Here is a 15,949-nt window from a genome sequence, read left to right on the forward strand (position 1 = left end):
ACTTCCTGGACCTGTGTTGTTGTTTACTTTGGAGGGGGGGGGGGTAGAACTGTTACTTCTTTCTTGATAGTGTTAATAAATATAATACACTATTATATATGAATAGCTTTAATAAAATTGGCACGAGTAAAACAGCTTTAAATTCTAATAATAAAATAGTTTATATGATACTAAATACAAACAGAATACAAATGTACAACTTAAATAGTAATTAGTTATTTGTCATTAATTGTAAAATGTTGATGTTAATATGAGACAAAAACGTATAATACTTTATTTGTAACTGTTCCTCGACTTTCGCGAAGGCGGAAGGAGAGTAAGGGACTTCCGTTACTGCCGCAAAGTATTGTGGGTACTGTACCTTTCGGTACATTTACGGTACTTTCCACCGGGACGTTGTTTCTCAAATTCTACGAAATTAAACACGTGAATAACGTAGTTTTTGTGTTCTTTGTTTTCGTTTGTTTATTTTATAGGGTGGACTATAACTGTTAGGTAGGAGCAGGTAAGCAAGCAACTCGAAGTATTCTTCCGTGATTGTTGCAAAGCATTGTGGGTACTGTATTTTTCTGTATACCGGGAATTTCAAGTTGTTTCTCAAAATCTACGAAATGAAATAAAACCCCATGAATATCGTAGTTGTTTGTGTTTTGTTTGTGACATTTTATTATATTTTAAGCTTTATCTGTTTACTGCTGATGAAAATAATTAAAAAAACAAGTGTGCGCACTTCCTGGTCATATGGTTTCTTTTATTTTGGAGAGGGGGGGGGGGGCGATAACTGTTACTTTTTCTTTCCCTTGTTATTCACAGAGGAGCGAGCCATCGAGCTGAACCGAGACACACACATATACACAGACACACACAGACACACGCACACAAATACAAAAAGTGAAGTGTTATTCCTTTGCGACAGAAGAAGAAGAAACGGATGTTGACTCACGAGATTCTGTGAACGCGGTGGCGCGCGCGGTGTGATCAAAGGTTGGGTCATTGATCACATTCCTGTCACATGATAATCGATCTCACGCTCGTCTGGTGCACTTGTTGGTGTGATTTAGAGAGTGAGAGTTGTGTGTTTTCCAGCTACAGGCTTTGACATGGACTACCAGCCGGGGTGAGCGGCGCTTTATTACTTACAACCATGTAGTTGTTTAATTTATGCATTTTAAATAGTTTTAATTTTCTTTTTAGAAATAACAAAAACATAATTGTTGATTTTTTCAACCCGCCATGTCTTCACTTTCGTTTCTCCGATACGTTTGCAGCCACCAGAACCGAAACTATGGACTGGCCAATCCGGGATATATACCCACGGCGGAGGGGGCCCCCGGTGAGTGTGTGCGTGTGTGTGTGTGTGTGTGTGGGGGGGGGGGGGGGCTACTCCCATTTAAACTGTTACTTTTGTATCTAATGACATTCTGTGCATTTTTTAAATTTTTTAAATTTAAAAACTTTCATTGCACACACTTCCGCCTTACACACAAACTCACCCACGCACACGCACACTTACACACACACACACACCGGAGTGACGTCATTTTCTACGCGCAGGTAGCTGGAGTGTGTGGTCGCCTCGGTATAGCGCGGGAGTGTTGGTGTAGTGTAGTGTTCGCTTCGGGACTGAAACCCTTCGTTCCCCCCTCAGAATGGACGCTGACGCGGAGAGGCAAGGTAAGACGGGGACGAGAACTATTTCACAACTCGGGGGGGATTTAAAGAATTCAGCTAGAGAAGATTAGAGTGATGCGCCCATATTTTATATATACTTTTATAGATACATACAAGTGGTCTTCTCCGTTTGCTTAATGCATAAACCGCGTGATTTGAAGTGAAGGAAACCTCAGACCGGAGAGTCTCCCTCATATGAGCTGAACTGGTTCTTCTGGTTTCTCGACAGCCATGTTCGCCCCACCCGCCGCTGGCTTCGCGGGCCCCAGCGCTCCTTCAGCCGGCATGTTTGACAATGTGCCGGGCTACGAAGGAACCGTGGCAGGAGGAGGAGGTACAGTAGAGTCCACCTTCCACACAGGGGGGCTGTCATAGACACAGCTCGGACACTTTATGAGGGGACACATGTCCTCTCTGATCTGACAACGTGAGCAGTACCGTTGTGGTCAGTGTACCTAATAAAGTGACCACCAAGTGCATAAGGTTGGAAAGAAGGGAGAGACCCCCGGTGTGGTTGCTGTTAACAGGGTTCATATGGTCATGGAACACCTGGAAAAGTCATGGAATAAAAAAAAAAAAAGTTTACTTCCAGTGCTGGAAAATATCTTGAGAGAAAAATGAAATCCCCAAAGTTTTGGAATAGTCATGGAAATGTGTTATATTAAGTTAATTAATGCAGTTTGGTTAAAATAATACACATTTATATCAATATTTAATCTTTTTGTAACTATTGTCTCTCAATCATTTGTGTTATTTAAGGTTATACTCGTGTATACACCGAGATTCACAAAAAGTTTTGATCATGTAAATTTGGTTTAAAGTCATGGAAAGGTCATGGAAATGTGTATGAACCATGTGTTGAGACACAAATAAAAACCTTAAATATCTTGCTGCAGGTGGATTTCTGCCCCCACCCATGCCGGCTTTCCCGGCTCCCCAACCGCAACCTGGACCCGAACAGCCTCAATGGAAGTAAGATTAACTATTTCCTTTTTGTTCTTATTGCACAGGTATTGCACAAAAACATGTCCATGACATGTTGTAACAAGAATGCAACGCCACGCTATTACAACCACCACTTCCTCTGGAAAGATTGAATCAAAGGCCTACGTGGTCAAAGAGTCTTTTGCTTCGAAAGGATAATATAATGTTACATGTTCATGACCATATGAGACATAAATGTGTAATACTTTAGTTTGAAATGTTCCTTGCTTTCAATAAATGCTATTTCTTCTTTTTTTCAAGTAACTAATATTATGTGTTTTCAAATTTATTTTTGACAAGTAACTAATAAAAAAATTTTATAATATTTTTTTTACAAGCAACTAATATATATATATATATAGAGATATGTTTTAAACAACTAAAAATAATTATTTTCTTTGTTTTTTTTACAAGTAACTAATTGTGATTCGTTTATTTTTTCCACAAATAACTAATATTATTTTGTTTTCTCTGTTTTCTTACAAGTAACTAAGAGCAATTATTTTCTTTGTTTTTCAAATAACTAATAGTATTTATTTTCTTCGTTTTTTACAAGTAACTAATAGTATTTTTGTTATTTTTTACATCTAACATTATTTTGTTTTCTCATAATAGTCCTCCTACTTCCATTAAATCCTCTTTCCTGGAAGGAGTTGTCTTTTTTTATTTATAATTGAGCGTTCAGGCTTCTCGAAGCTCTCATCTTCTTTTTAACCCTCCTGTTACCTGAGGGTCAATTTGACCCCAGGCTGTTTTTCACTGTGTCAAACATATACGAAATATCAACTTTTTTATATATTTAAAGGGCTATTTAGGTAGTCAACAAATAAACATAAAGTACCTCACACTTAAACTTGGAAAACAATATTAATCCAAATAATTTTCTGGAGGTTTTAATTGCTGGGGTCAAATTGACCCCAAGGGTAAAATATGTCAGTAAATATAAAGGTAACAGGAGGGTTAAACATTGAATGGGGTCAAATTGACCCTCAGGCAACAGGAGGGTTAAGAGAGGAAGATATATATATATATATATATTTGAACTTTGGTTGATTTGCATATTAATAAAAAAATGCAGATGTTACAAACAAAACCTAAAAACAGAAACACGATAAAATACACACGGTTATACAGAATATTGACGCTTTAGTGAGAATATCCATCTTATCTAAATATTAATACACGTAGTGCGTCATTCAGGAGACTCTTAGACATTGACGAGACACGCAATATAGTGGCTCACGAAGAACTATAGATAACTATATTAAACTATATTAAAATAAAATGGACTAAAGACGATATTATGCTGCTTTGTAAGACAATAAAAACTGAGTCTTACTAATTTAATAGAAGCTTCTTCATCTGTTTATTTCAATTAAATTCAGTTTATTTCATACAGCCCAAAATCACAAATTCAAAATGTTCCTCAAAGGGCTTTACAATCTGTACACATACGTCATCCCTGACCTTTGCCCCCCCCCCCCCCCCCCCAGCATCCCCTCGATAACCGAGGACACGGCCCGGGAGGCCTTCGCCCTGTTCGCCTCCAGCAAGTGCTGCTACAGTTCAGCGCCGGTGAAAAACAGCGTGATCACCGGCATGGAGGCGTTCAACACGTACAGGGTGAGAGTTTGTGTGTGTGTGTGTGTGTGAAAGTCGTGGACATGTTGTTATATTCATATGTTTCATTCATTTAAAGAATTTATATACTTTTTAAAAGAAAGACGTTCTAAATATAAGTCGGCGTTCGCTCTTTCATAATCGCACATTCTCCGCGCTGCAAGTGAACGCACCATAACTGAAAAGACAGAAATGTTTATTCTTTTAATCTAAACTATTGTCTCATTCATTTGAGTCATTTAAGGTTTTATACTGGATGCTTTGGAATTCTCTTTGTTAGTTTAAATACAACATTTGATCACTTTTTCATGTTATACACCGAGATTGTCTTTTTTTTTCTCTCTCTCTCTCTCCCTCTCTGTTTCTCTTCTCTCTCTCTTCTCTCTCTTCCCTATATCTCTCTTCCCTATCTCTCACTCTCTCTGTCTCTCCCTTTCTGTCTCTCTCCTCTCTCCCTCCCTCCCTCCCTCTCTCCCTCCTGTATACTTTGGAATTCTCTGTTAGTCTAAATACGACATTTTCTCACTTTTTCATGTTTAGAAACTGAGATTTCACAAAATGTTTGGTCCTAGAAATTTGGTTTCGAGTCCTGGACACCCATTGGTCGATGTGTGCGTGTGTGTGTGTGTGTGTCAGTAGTTCTGGGTGTTACAAATAATAAATGATCTCCTCTTTCTGCCGCAGTACCGCCTGGAAACCTTCACGGAGTCCAGATCCACCGAGTGGACCCACGAGCCGTACAATGGTGTGCAGGACCGACTTCTCGTGGGACTTCTCTCCGCGTGTTTATGTTTCGCCGATGTTCTGTTAACGCTGATTTTATGTGGGGTCAGGCCAGCCAGTGGACGCCTTCGCCCAACCGCCACCGGGTCCTTGGGACCTTCCCGTCAAAACCCCCAGCTTCTTCGTGGATGACAAACAGACCATGAAGGTTCCCTACACGTCGTCCGTGAAGGTGAGTTTTTGTAACAAGGGGTTTTCGGGGGGGGGGGGAGGTCGAGGTCCTGTAATTCTATTGGTCGATGCTGACTGAGAAATGTCCCCCGCACGCAGCCCTGCCACGACTGCGTGGGAATGGGGAGAAAACCTTGCAAAAACTGCGCCGGCTCTGGAAACGTAAGTTGCTGCAGTATTAATTCTTCAAATTGAACACATTTATAATTTGTATTATTATTTTTCATATGTATTATTATTATTCATATGTTTTATTCTTTATCTGACGATTTTTATCTGGAAATGTAAGTTGCTGCAGTATTAATTCTTCAAATTTAACACATGTATTATTATTTTTATTATTTTTAAGCCATTGATTCATATGTTTTATGTTTTTATTCTTTATTTAATATAATTGTATTATTTATTTATTTATCAATTTTGTTAATTAAAAAAAAATGTATTAATATTTATTTTTAGATGTCTTGTTTTAAATTAGAATATCCTGTCTTAATGTTTTTATACATGTTTTTACCTGTTATTACTGCACCGACTGAGTATTTGCAATGACAAAAAACATCCTTAACCCTTGTGTTGCCTTGGGGTCATTTTGACCCGAATCAATATTACACCCTCCCCCCGCCTTAGGATTAATTTGACCCCATTCAATGTTTAATGTCGGTGTTCTTTCGGTAGTCAACAAACAAACATAAAGTGCCTCACACTTAAACTTGGAAAACAATATTAATTCTAATAATTTTCTGGAGGTTTTAATTGCTGGCGTCAAATTGAAACCAAAGGGTAAAATATGTTAGTAAATATAAAGGTAACAGGAGGGTGAAACATTGAATCGGGTCAAAATGACCCAAAGGCGGGGGGAGGGTGTAATATTGATTCGGGGGTCATTTTGACCCGATTCAATATTTAACCCTCCTGTCGCCTTCGGGTCAATTTGACCCGATTCAATGTTTAATGTCGGTGTTCTTTCGGGAGTCAACAAACAAACATAAAGTACCTCACACTTAAACTTGGAAAACAATATTAATTCTAATAATTTTCTGGAGATTTTAATAGCTGGGGTCATATTGACCTCAAGGGTAAAATATGTTCGTAAATATAAAGGTAACAGGAGGGTGAAACATTGAATCGGGTCAAATTGACCCGAAGGCAACACAAGGGTTAATCCACTGACATATACAGGACTGTCTCAGAAAATTAGAATATTGTGATAAAGTTCTTTATTTTCTGTAATGCAATTAAAAAAACAAAAATGTCATGCATTCTGGATTCATTACAAATCAACTGAAATATTGCAAGCCTTTTATTCTTTTAATATTGCTGATTATGGCTTACAGCTTAAGAAAACTCTAAAATCCTATCTCATAAAATTTTAATATTTCCTCAGACCAAGTAAAAAAAGATTTATAACAGCTGAGTGTTTGTCAAGGCTCAGGAAACCCTTGCAGGTGTTTGAGTTAATTAGACAATTCAAGTGATTTGTTTAATACCCTACTAGTATACTTTTTCATGATATTCTAATATTTAGAGATAGGATATTTGAGTTTTCTTAAGCTGTAAGCCATAATCAGCAATAAATCAGAATAAAAGGCTTGCAATATTTCAGTTGATTTGTAATGAATCCAGAATGCATGACATTTGTTTTTTTAATTGCATTACAGAAAATAAAGAACTTCATCACAATATTCTAATTTTCTGAGACAGTCCTGTATATATATTTTTTTCAAAGGAGGTGGGGTTACCAAAATAATTTGAAAGCATCGTCTGATCATGTGATTCCTCTTCTTGCAGAAAGTCTGTTTCGCGTGCAGCGGGTCCAGTTATCGCCACGGAGAAGATCGATGCCACCACTGCAGCGGCAGAGGGAGGACCAAGTGAGAAGAGTCCAGTTCGTAGACGGTCCCGGGTCGTCGCCTCCACCCGCTGGCCGACACTCACACGACGGGTATCTTTCTGTTCCCACAGCTGCAGCTTCTGTCACGGGGAAGGAGCCATGCAGTGCGACACGTGTCATGGAAAACAGCAGCTGCTGGTCTACATCCACCTCAACGTGAAGTGGTGAACGCTCTCTCTTTACCTTTAAAAACAATCTGAGCTTTAGGTTTCTGCTCGTAATAACAGACCCAAAATAAACAGGGTGAATATCTCTGCAACCACAAAAGGCTATTTGAATAATGTTGGTGTTATAATAAATGCAACACGTTGTTGAGAAGTGTAAATATTAGTATATACATGTTATTGGTTCAAAGTAAATAAAGATGAAACACAGCAATAATAATTTTTTTAAATATAAATTCTTAGTATTTAGTTTTACTAGCAACTAATATTATTTGTTTTCTCTTTTTTTTACAAGTAACTAATGGTAATTGTTTAATTTTTTTAAAATGACGTAGTATTTATTTTCTCTTTTATTATAAGTAACTACTTGTATTTCATTTATTTTTTCTACAAATAACTAATATTATTTATTTTCTTTAGTTTTTACAAGTAACTAATATTATGCGTTTCTTTATTTTAAATTACAAGTAATACTATTAATTTTCTTTTTTTTGCTAGCAACTAATATGTGTTCTATTTTATTTTTGACAAGTAACTAATATATATTTTTTATTATATTTTTTACAAGAAACTAATATATATATATACAGGACTGTCTCAGAAAATTAGAATATTGTGATAAAGTTCTTTATTTTCTGTAATGCAATTAAAAAAACAAAAATGTCATGCATTCTGGATTCATTACAAATCAACTGAAATATTGCAAGCCTTTTATTCTTTTAATATTGCTGATTATGGCTTACAGCTTAAGAAAACTCTAAAATCCTATCTCATAAAATTTTAATATTTCCTCAGACCAAGTAACAGCTGAGTGTTTGTCAAGGCTCAGGAAACCCTTGCAGGTGTTTCGAGTTAATTAGACAATTCAAGTGATTTGTTTAATACCCTACTAGTATACTTTTTCATGATATTCTAATATTTAGAGATAGGATATTTGAGTTTTCTTAAGCTGTAAGCCATAATCAGCAATAAATCAGAATAAAAGGCTTGCAATATTTCAGTTGATTTGTAATGAATCCAGAATGCATGACATTTGTTTTTTTAATTGCATTACAGAAAATAAAGAACTTTATCACAATATTCTAATTTTCTGAGACAGTCCTGTATATATATATTTTTCAAAGGAGGCGGGGTTACCAACATAATTTGAAAGCATCGTCTGATCATGTGATTCCTCTTCTTGCAGAAAGTCTGTTTCGCGTGCAGCGGGTCCAGTTATCGCCACGGAGAAGATCGATGCCACCACTGCAGCGGCAGAGGGAGGACCAAGTGAGAAGAGTCCAGTTCGGAGACGGTCCCGGGTCGTCGCCTCCACCCGCTGGCCGACACTCACACGACGGGTATCTTTCTGTTCCCACAGCTGCAGCTTCTGTCACGGGGAAGGAGCCATGCAGTGCGACACGTGTCATGGAAAACAGCAGCTGCTGGTCTACATCCACCTCAACGTGAAGTGGTGAACTCTCTCTTTACCTTTAAAACAATCTGAGCTTTAGGTTTCTGCTCGTAATAACAGACCCAAAATAAACAGGGTGAATATCTCTGCAACCACAAAAGGCTATTTGAATAATGTTGGTGTTATAATAAAGGCAACACGTTGTTTAGAAGTGTAAATATTAGTATATACATGTTATTGATTCAAAGTAAATAAAGATGAAACACAGCAATAATAATTTTTTTAGATATTAATTATTAGTATTTAGTTTTACTAGCAACTAATATGATTTGTTTTCTCTTTTTTTACAAGTAACTAATGGTAATTGTTTAATCTTTTTCAAATAACTAGTAGTATTTATTTTCTCTTATTATAAGTAACTACTTGTATTTCTATTTTTCTACAAATAACTAATATTATTTATTTTCTTTAGTTTTTACAAGTAACTAATATTATGCGTTTCTTTATTTTAAATTACAAGTAATACTATTAATGTTTTTTTTCTTTCCTAGCAACTAATATGTGTTCTATTTTATTTTTGACAAGTAACTAATATTTTTTTTTTTTTTTTTTTACAAGAAACTAATATATACAGGACTGTCTCAGAAAATTAGAATATTTTTAAAGTTCTTTATTTCTGTAATGCAATTAGCTTAAGAAAACTCTAAAATCCTATCTCATAAATTTTGAATATTTCCTCAGACCAAAAAAAAAAAGATTTATAACAGCTGAGTGTTTGTCAAGGCTCAGGAAACCCTTGCAGGTGTTTCGAGTTAATTAGACGATTCAAGTGATTTGTTTAATACCCTACTAGTATACTTTTTCATGATATTCTAATATTTAGAGATAGGATATTTGAGTTTTCTTAAGCTGTAAGCCATAATCAGCAATATTAAAAGAATAAAAGGCTTGCAATATTTCAGTTGATTTGTAATGAATCCAGAATGCATGACATTTTTGTTTTTTTAATTGCATTACAGAAAATAAAGAACTTTATCACAATATTCTAATTTTCTGAGACCGTCCTGTATATAGATATTTTTTAAAATAACTACAAATATTTATTTTCTAGTTTTTACAAGTAACTAATTGTGATTATTTTCTTGTTTTTCAAATAACTAATAGTATTATTTTTATTTATTTTTTACAAGTAACTAATATTATGTGTTTTCCTTTTTTATTTTATTACAAGCAATACTATTTATTTTCCTTTTTTTATAAGCAACTAATATGTATTTTTTAAATTTTCTTTCCAAGTAACTAATACTAATTATTTTCTTGTTTTTCAAATAACTAATAGTATTTATTTTCTTTAAAAAAACTAACTAATAGTTTTTATTTTATTTGTCAAAAATAGAAGTTTCAGGTTCGCCTTGCAAAAAAAAAGCAAATTTTCAGGATGAATATCTCTTGCTAGGATGCAGAGCAAAAGTTTTAACTAACTCAGATAATAGCACAACATGTGTCCAGTCTCTCTGCAAAGTTTGACTTTGAAAAAGTGAAGCAGAACAAAGTTAGAGTTTTTTAGGAAATAAAATTTGGGCGAGGTCTCCAAAATGGACATGTGGGCACATTTGAGCTCCATCTGTTCCATTTGAATTCTCTCATGTACCAAACTATATGCTTCACTTGTATATTAGTTATGGTGTTCAATACATCCAAATGCATCCGTCTGTGGCTTCACACCGGTGAACCAAAGATAAAAGAACGGTAAAACTAAGTGGTGCTGTGCGGTTATCACGTTCGGTTATCGTGTCATTTCTTATTGTTTCCCACGGTTTGTTCTTGCAGGACCAACAACTGTGACGACTACGTGGTGGACCAGTCCAGCGGGTTGCAGGTGGACAACATCAGCAAAGTGTCCGGCAAGGAGCTGTTCAGGGACTCCCAGTACCTGGTGACGTATTGTTTCTCACTTCCTCAACATGTGGCCTTATGGGAGGATTGTGGTGGTTTTTTGGACAGAGAATGTGCATATTGCTGATTAGATTAGATTATATATTCTTTTATTATTATATATATATATATTATATTTATATAATAATAATATATATATTATATAATATCATATACAGTCATATATATTATATAATAATATATTATATATTTATTTTTAAATGTCTTGTTTTAAATTAGAAATGTCCTGTGTCAATGTTTTTATGCATGTTTTTACCTGTTATTACTGCACCGACTGAGTCAGCAACTTAATTTCGTTTTACAATGACAATAAACATCCGTACCTTTTATTCACAAGTATTATAGATGAAAAGTAATAAGTAAGACAATAATAAGACTATAATTCAGATCGGACCTGTTTGTGCATCTAAACGGACCCCCTTGAGAGACCCTTTCGGGACCCTTCGGGACTCTTTAGAGAACTTTTGTCTTGTTAATTGTTGAGTCATCAATATTGATGTTTCTCTGGACGACTCTGTGCAGGTTTACCCGGTGATGGGCTTCCCGGACCCGGCCGTGGTGGGCGCCGCTCAGCGCCTCGTCAATGAACACCAGGGCAAGCACTCGGCCACGTCACGCATCCTGCAGCAGGTAACGGGGCCTCGGCATCAACGTCGGAAACACACCGGGGTCAAAGGGCAAAACTGCCCCTAAGAAATATAATGTTGCCCCTGATGTCACTAGAGGGGCAACAAATGACCCATAATGATAATTTAATAGCGTTTTGTTGTTGTTCGTTGTTGTTGTGTGTCCTGTCTGTATTGCCTGGACTAGGTAGGTACACACAAAAATCAATAGATATAATTTTGAATTATAAAAAAACAAAGAAATAAGTTATTTGTAATAGTTGTTTAATTTTTTTACTAACAATAAATTACCACAAAGAAATAAGAATGAAATGGAATATGATTGTCTGATTTATTTTTCTGTTTGTTCAAAAAATCTCCGAAAACACTTTGAATCTGTAAACTACTGTCTAATAGTCTTATTACTGCCTAATATGAATATGAATATACACTTTTATTAATCCCCAAGGGGAAATTAGTTCTCTGCATTTAACCCATCCTTAGTTATTAAGGAGCAGTGGGCTGCGGTGAAGCGCCCGGGAAGCAACTGGGGGTTCAGTGCCTTGCTCAAGGACACTTCGACTTGCAACTAATGGGGAGAGCGGGGATCGAACCCACAACCCTGCGGTTGCAGGACGGCCCTCTTACCCCACTGAGCTTGTCTAATAGTCTTATTACTGCTTAATAGTCTTATTATTGTCTAATAGTCTTATTATGACCTAATAGTCTTATTACTGCCTAATAGTCTTATTATTGTCTAATAGTCTTATTATGACCTAATAGTCTAGCATCTCACTGCTCTCCAGTCCTCGAGCTGTTGACTGTAAAAATCAGACCCTTCTATCTACCGCGGGAGTTTACTGCAGTCGTTCTGAGTGTAGTCTACATTCCCCCCCAAGTAGATAAGGCTACTGCTCTTGATGAACTGTATGGAATTATCAACGGTCTGGAGAATGTGCACCCAGAGGCAGCCTTTATTGTGGTTGGGGATTTCAACAGAGCCAACATGAAGAAAGTCCTGCCTAAATACTATCAGCACATTGACTTCTTCACACGTGGAGATCAGACCCTTGACCATTGTTATACGACATTCCGGGACAGTTACAAAGCCCTCCCACGCCCTGCTTTTGGTAAAGCTGATCACACCTCCATTCTTCTGCTCCGCGCATATAGACAAAAGCTAAAACAGGTCAGACCGGCTGAGAGGACAGTCCACCAATGGAGTGACGAGGTGTGGCGACTCTCCAGGACTGTTTTGACAACACTGACTGGCTGATGTTTCGGAAGCAGCAGACGGGAACATTAATGAGTACACAGACACTGTTTCCAGTTACATTCAATATTGCATTGAGGACATCGTCCGAAGAAGACTGTCCGGTCTTTCCTAATCAGAAGCCCTGGGTTGACGCGCTGTCCGGACCCACCTTAGAGCCCGGTCTGCTGCCTTTAACTCCGGGATCCTGATCAGTACAGGAAGTCCAGATACGACCTTTTGAGGGCCATCAAAGCTGCAAAGAGGACATACAGGAGCAAGGTGGAGTCTAGCTACCATGGCTCTGACCCCAGGCGCATGTGGAGTGGATTAAGAGCCATTACAGACTACAAGGGAGGCTGCAGTGAGACCCAGTCCTCTGTCCTTCTTCCAGACGAGCTGAATGCTTTTTCGCTCGCTTTGAGAGGACAGTGACCCCCCTGCAGCGGAGCTACCTGAAGGCCCAACCAGTGGTGTGCCTACTATAACTGTAGCAGAGGTGAGGCGCTGCTGCAATAAGATCAACCCTCGCAAGGCACCTGGCCCGGATGGCATATCAGGTAGGGCCCTCAGGGGTTGCGCTGACCAGCTAGCGGGGGTCTTCAGCGACGTCTTCAACCTCTCCCTCAGCCTGTCTGTACTCCCCACATGCTTCAAACGGACCACCATCGTCCCTGTGCCCAAGATCACCAAGGTCACCTGCTTGAATGACTACCGCCCGATAGCACTGACCTCTGTGATCATGAAGTGCTTTGAGCGGCTGGTCAAATCATTCATCTGCTCCTTGCTGCCTCCCACCCTGGACCCGATGCAGTTTGCATACCGGTCCAACCGGTCTACAGACGATGCCATAGCCCTGACCACGCACACCGCCCTCACCCACCTGGACAAAGGGAATACATATGTGAGGATGCTGTTCATTGACTACAGTTCAGCATTCAATACCATCATCCCCTCCAGACTGCCTCAAGCTCAGAGACCTGGGACTCAGCACCTCCCTATGCAGATGGGTCTTCGACTTCCTGACGGGGAGGCCACAGGTGGTGAGAATCGGTGACCGCACCTCATCTACAGTCATCACCAACACAGGCACCCCCCAGGGCTGTGTGCTCAGCCCCCTCCTGTTCTCCTTGTTCACACATGACTGTGTAGCTACGCACAGCTCCAACCTCATTGTCAAGTTTGCTGATGACACAACCATTGTGGGCCTCATCACTGGCAATGACGAGTCAGCCTACAGAGAGGAGGTTGCTACCCTGACTACATGGTGTCAGGATAATAGCCTCTCTCAACATCAGCAAGACAAAGGAGATGATTGTGGACTTTAGGAGACGGCAGGTGGAGGAGCACCCCTGTATATCAACGGTTCTGCAGTGGAAATGGTCAGCTGCTTCAGGTTCCTCGGGGTCAACATCAGCAACGACCTCACCTGGTCTGCTCACACAGACAAGGTGGTCAAAGCGCCCGAGCGCCTCTTCTTCCTGAGGAGACTGAAGAAGTTTGGCATGGATTCAGTCATCCTCACCAATTTCTACAGATGCACAATAGAAAGCATCCTGACTGGGTGCATCCCAGTGTGGTCTGGGAGCTGCACAGCCAAGGACCGCAAGGCCCTACGTCGTGTGGTCAGGACTGCGGAGTTCATCATCGGTAGGGAGCTCCCAGCCCTGCAGGACACATACCGCACACGATGCCTCAGGAAGACTGGCAGGATCCTAAAGGACTGCCATCATCAGCCTTCAGCCTGTTCACCCCGCTGCCTTCTGGAAGGCGGTACCGTAGCATCCGGTCTCGCACACAGAGACTGGAGAACAGTTTCTTCCCGAGAGCCATCAGGCTGCTCAATGGACACTGACACACGATCGACACTTTTGCACTCGACACTTTTGCACTCAACACTTTACACTCGTCACTTTACATACACTGTCACTTTCAGCCTGTACTTACACTACACTTTCTATTGCACTACCTGCTTTCACTACCTGCTACTCCCATTTGTCTGTAGTTTAGTTATGTGTATTATATGTTAGTATTATGTTCAGAGTTCTTGTACAGTGTGTATGTCATGTTATATTATGTTAGGCTATGGTAGTTGTTGTGTGGTGCCTTGTCCTAAGAATTTCAGTGCCCAGTCTGACCCTGTGTCATTCTGTGTATCTGACAATAAAAGACTTGAAACTTGAAACTTGAAACTATTACTGCCTAATAGTCTTATTATGACCTAATAGTCTTATTACTGCCTAATAGTCTTATTATCGTCTAATAGTCTTATGACCTAATAGTCTTATTATTGTCTAATAGTCTTATTATGACCTAATAGTCTTATTACTGCCAAATAGTCTTATTACTGCCTAATAGTCTTATTATCGTCTAATAGTGTTATTATGACCTAATAGTCTTATTACTGCCTAATAGTCTTATTATTGTCTAATAGTGTTATTATGACCTAATAGTCTTATTACTGCCTAATAGTCTTATTATTGTCTAATAGTCTTATTATGACCTAATAGTCTTATTACTGCCTAATAGTCTTATTATTGCCATTTTTATGACAATTGCTCATATACTGTAAGTTTCAAAAAGTGCCCCAATTTATGTTTAAATGCTCCTGGATTTCAGTCGTTGGGGAACAGCTGCCCACTCAAAGAACATGTCAACGTCCTCCCCTGTTCGGCTTTATTCACGGCATTCCTCCATTCCGGTTGTGAAATATTAATATTGTTTCTCTCTCTTTCGTCCGCAGCGTCAAACCATCGAGCTGATCCCCGTCACCAAGGTGACTTACGCCTGGAAGGGGAACTCGCACCTTTACTTTGTTTACGGGAATGAGTTCAAAGTGAGCGCGGACAACTACCCCGCCACCTGTTGCTGCACCGTCATGTAAATTACATCACAGCGAGTCTATGAAGATTTTTTTCTACTTTTTTTAAACTTTGACAGATGATTAGATATCAAAATAAGTTCAGATCGAGTCAAACGAGGGCATTTAAAACGGTCTGAAGCGAATTAGTGGAAGCGATGAAGCATCTGAACACACAGGAAGTCTTGTTGCCTGAACTACTCCGACACGATAACTCATGTTTGGGAAATCATTTGTATTGTTACGTGCCATTTATATGCATGCACCGCAGATGATTGTTGACTGACACAATATAGATCATAATCAAACTATATTCCCTGAATCCTGAACCTGTTTGCTCCTATATGGAAGCAGTGATTTAAAACAAATTTATTTACACAGTAAAACAAATATATATTTGCACCACTGGTTTTTAATGTTAGTAATATGTATGTGAACCTCATCCTAATCGTTCATTACAGAACTAATAGTTTTTTGTTTATGTTACAAATTGTTAAATGTTCATGATTATGTGAGACAAAAATGTATAATACTTTATTAACTGTTCCTTGCTTTCAATAAATGCTATATCTATTCTATTTTCAAGTAACTAATGGTAT

The 15,949-nt window shown here is 38.5% G+C and overlaps 1 protein-coding gene across 1 annotated transcript; it reads left to right on the forward strand.

Moving 5' to 3' along the window:
• The first annotated feature begins 285 nt into the window (after positions 1 to 285).
• LOC130199911 (protein SSUH2 homolog) lies at positions 286 to 15,939 on the forward strand. Its single transcript, XM_056423761.1, has 13 exons — positions 286 to 1,117; positions 1,269 to 1,333; positions 1,901 to 2,005; positions 2,568 to 2,643; positions 4,149 to 4,278; positions 4,960 to 5,020; positions 5,109 to 5,230; positions 5,329 to 5,391; positions 7,018 to 7,100; positions 7,192 to 7,284; positions 10,508 to 10,613; positions 11,156 to 11,263; positions 15,234 to 15,939. Exons 1-13 carry the CDS (start codon positions 1,101 to 1,103, stop codon positions 15,372 to 15,374), a joined length of 1,170 nt encoding a protein of 389 aa, XP_056279736.1. The 5' UTR covers positions 286 to 1,100; the 3' UTR covers positions 15,375 to 15,939.
• The last annotated feature ends 10 nt before the right edge of the window (positions 15,940 to 15,949 follow it).

Source organism: Pseudoliparis swirei, chromosome 9 (assembly GCF_029220125.1).
Source record: "Pseudoliparis swirei isolate HS2019 ecotype Mariana Trench chromosome 9, NWPU_hadal_v1, whole genome shotgun sequence".
Taxonomy (NCBI): Eukaryota; Metazoa; Chordata; class Actinopteri; order Perciformes; family Liparidae; genus Pseudoliparis; species Pseudoliparis swirei.

What these genes read in the sequence shown, in the direction of transcription:
- LOC130199911 (XM_056423761.1), top strand. An exon ending in AACCGTGGCAGGAGGAGGAG is followed by an intron (nt 2,006 to 2,567) that starts GTACAGTAGAGT and finishes ATCTTGCTGCAG; the next exon opens with GTGGATTTCTGCCCCCACCC. An exon ending in AGGCGTTCAACACGTACAGG is followed by an intron (nt 4,279 to 4,959) that starts GTGAGAGTTTGT and finishes TTTCTGCCGCAG; the next exon opens with TACCGCCTGGAAACCTTCAC.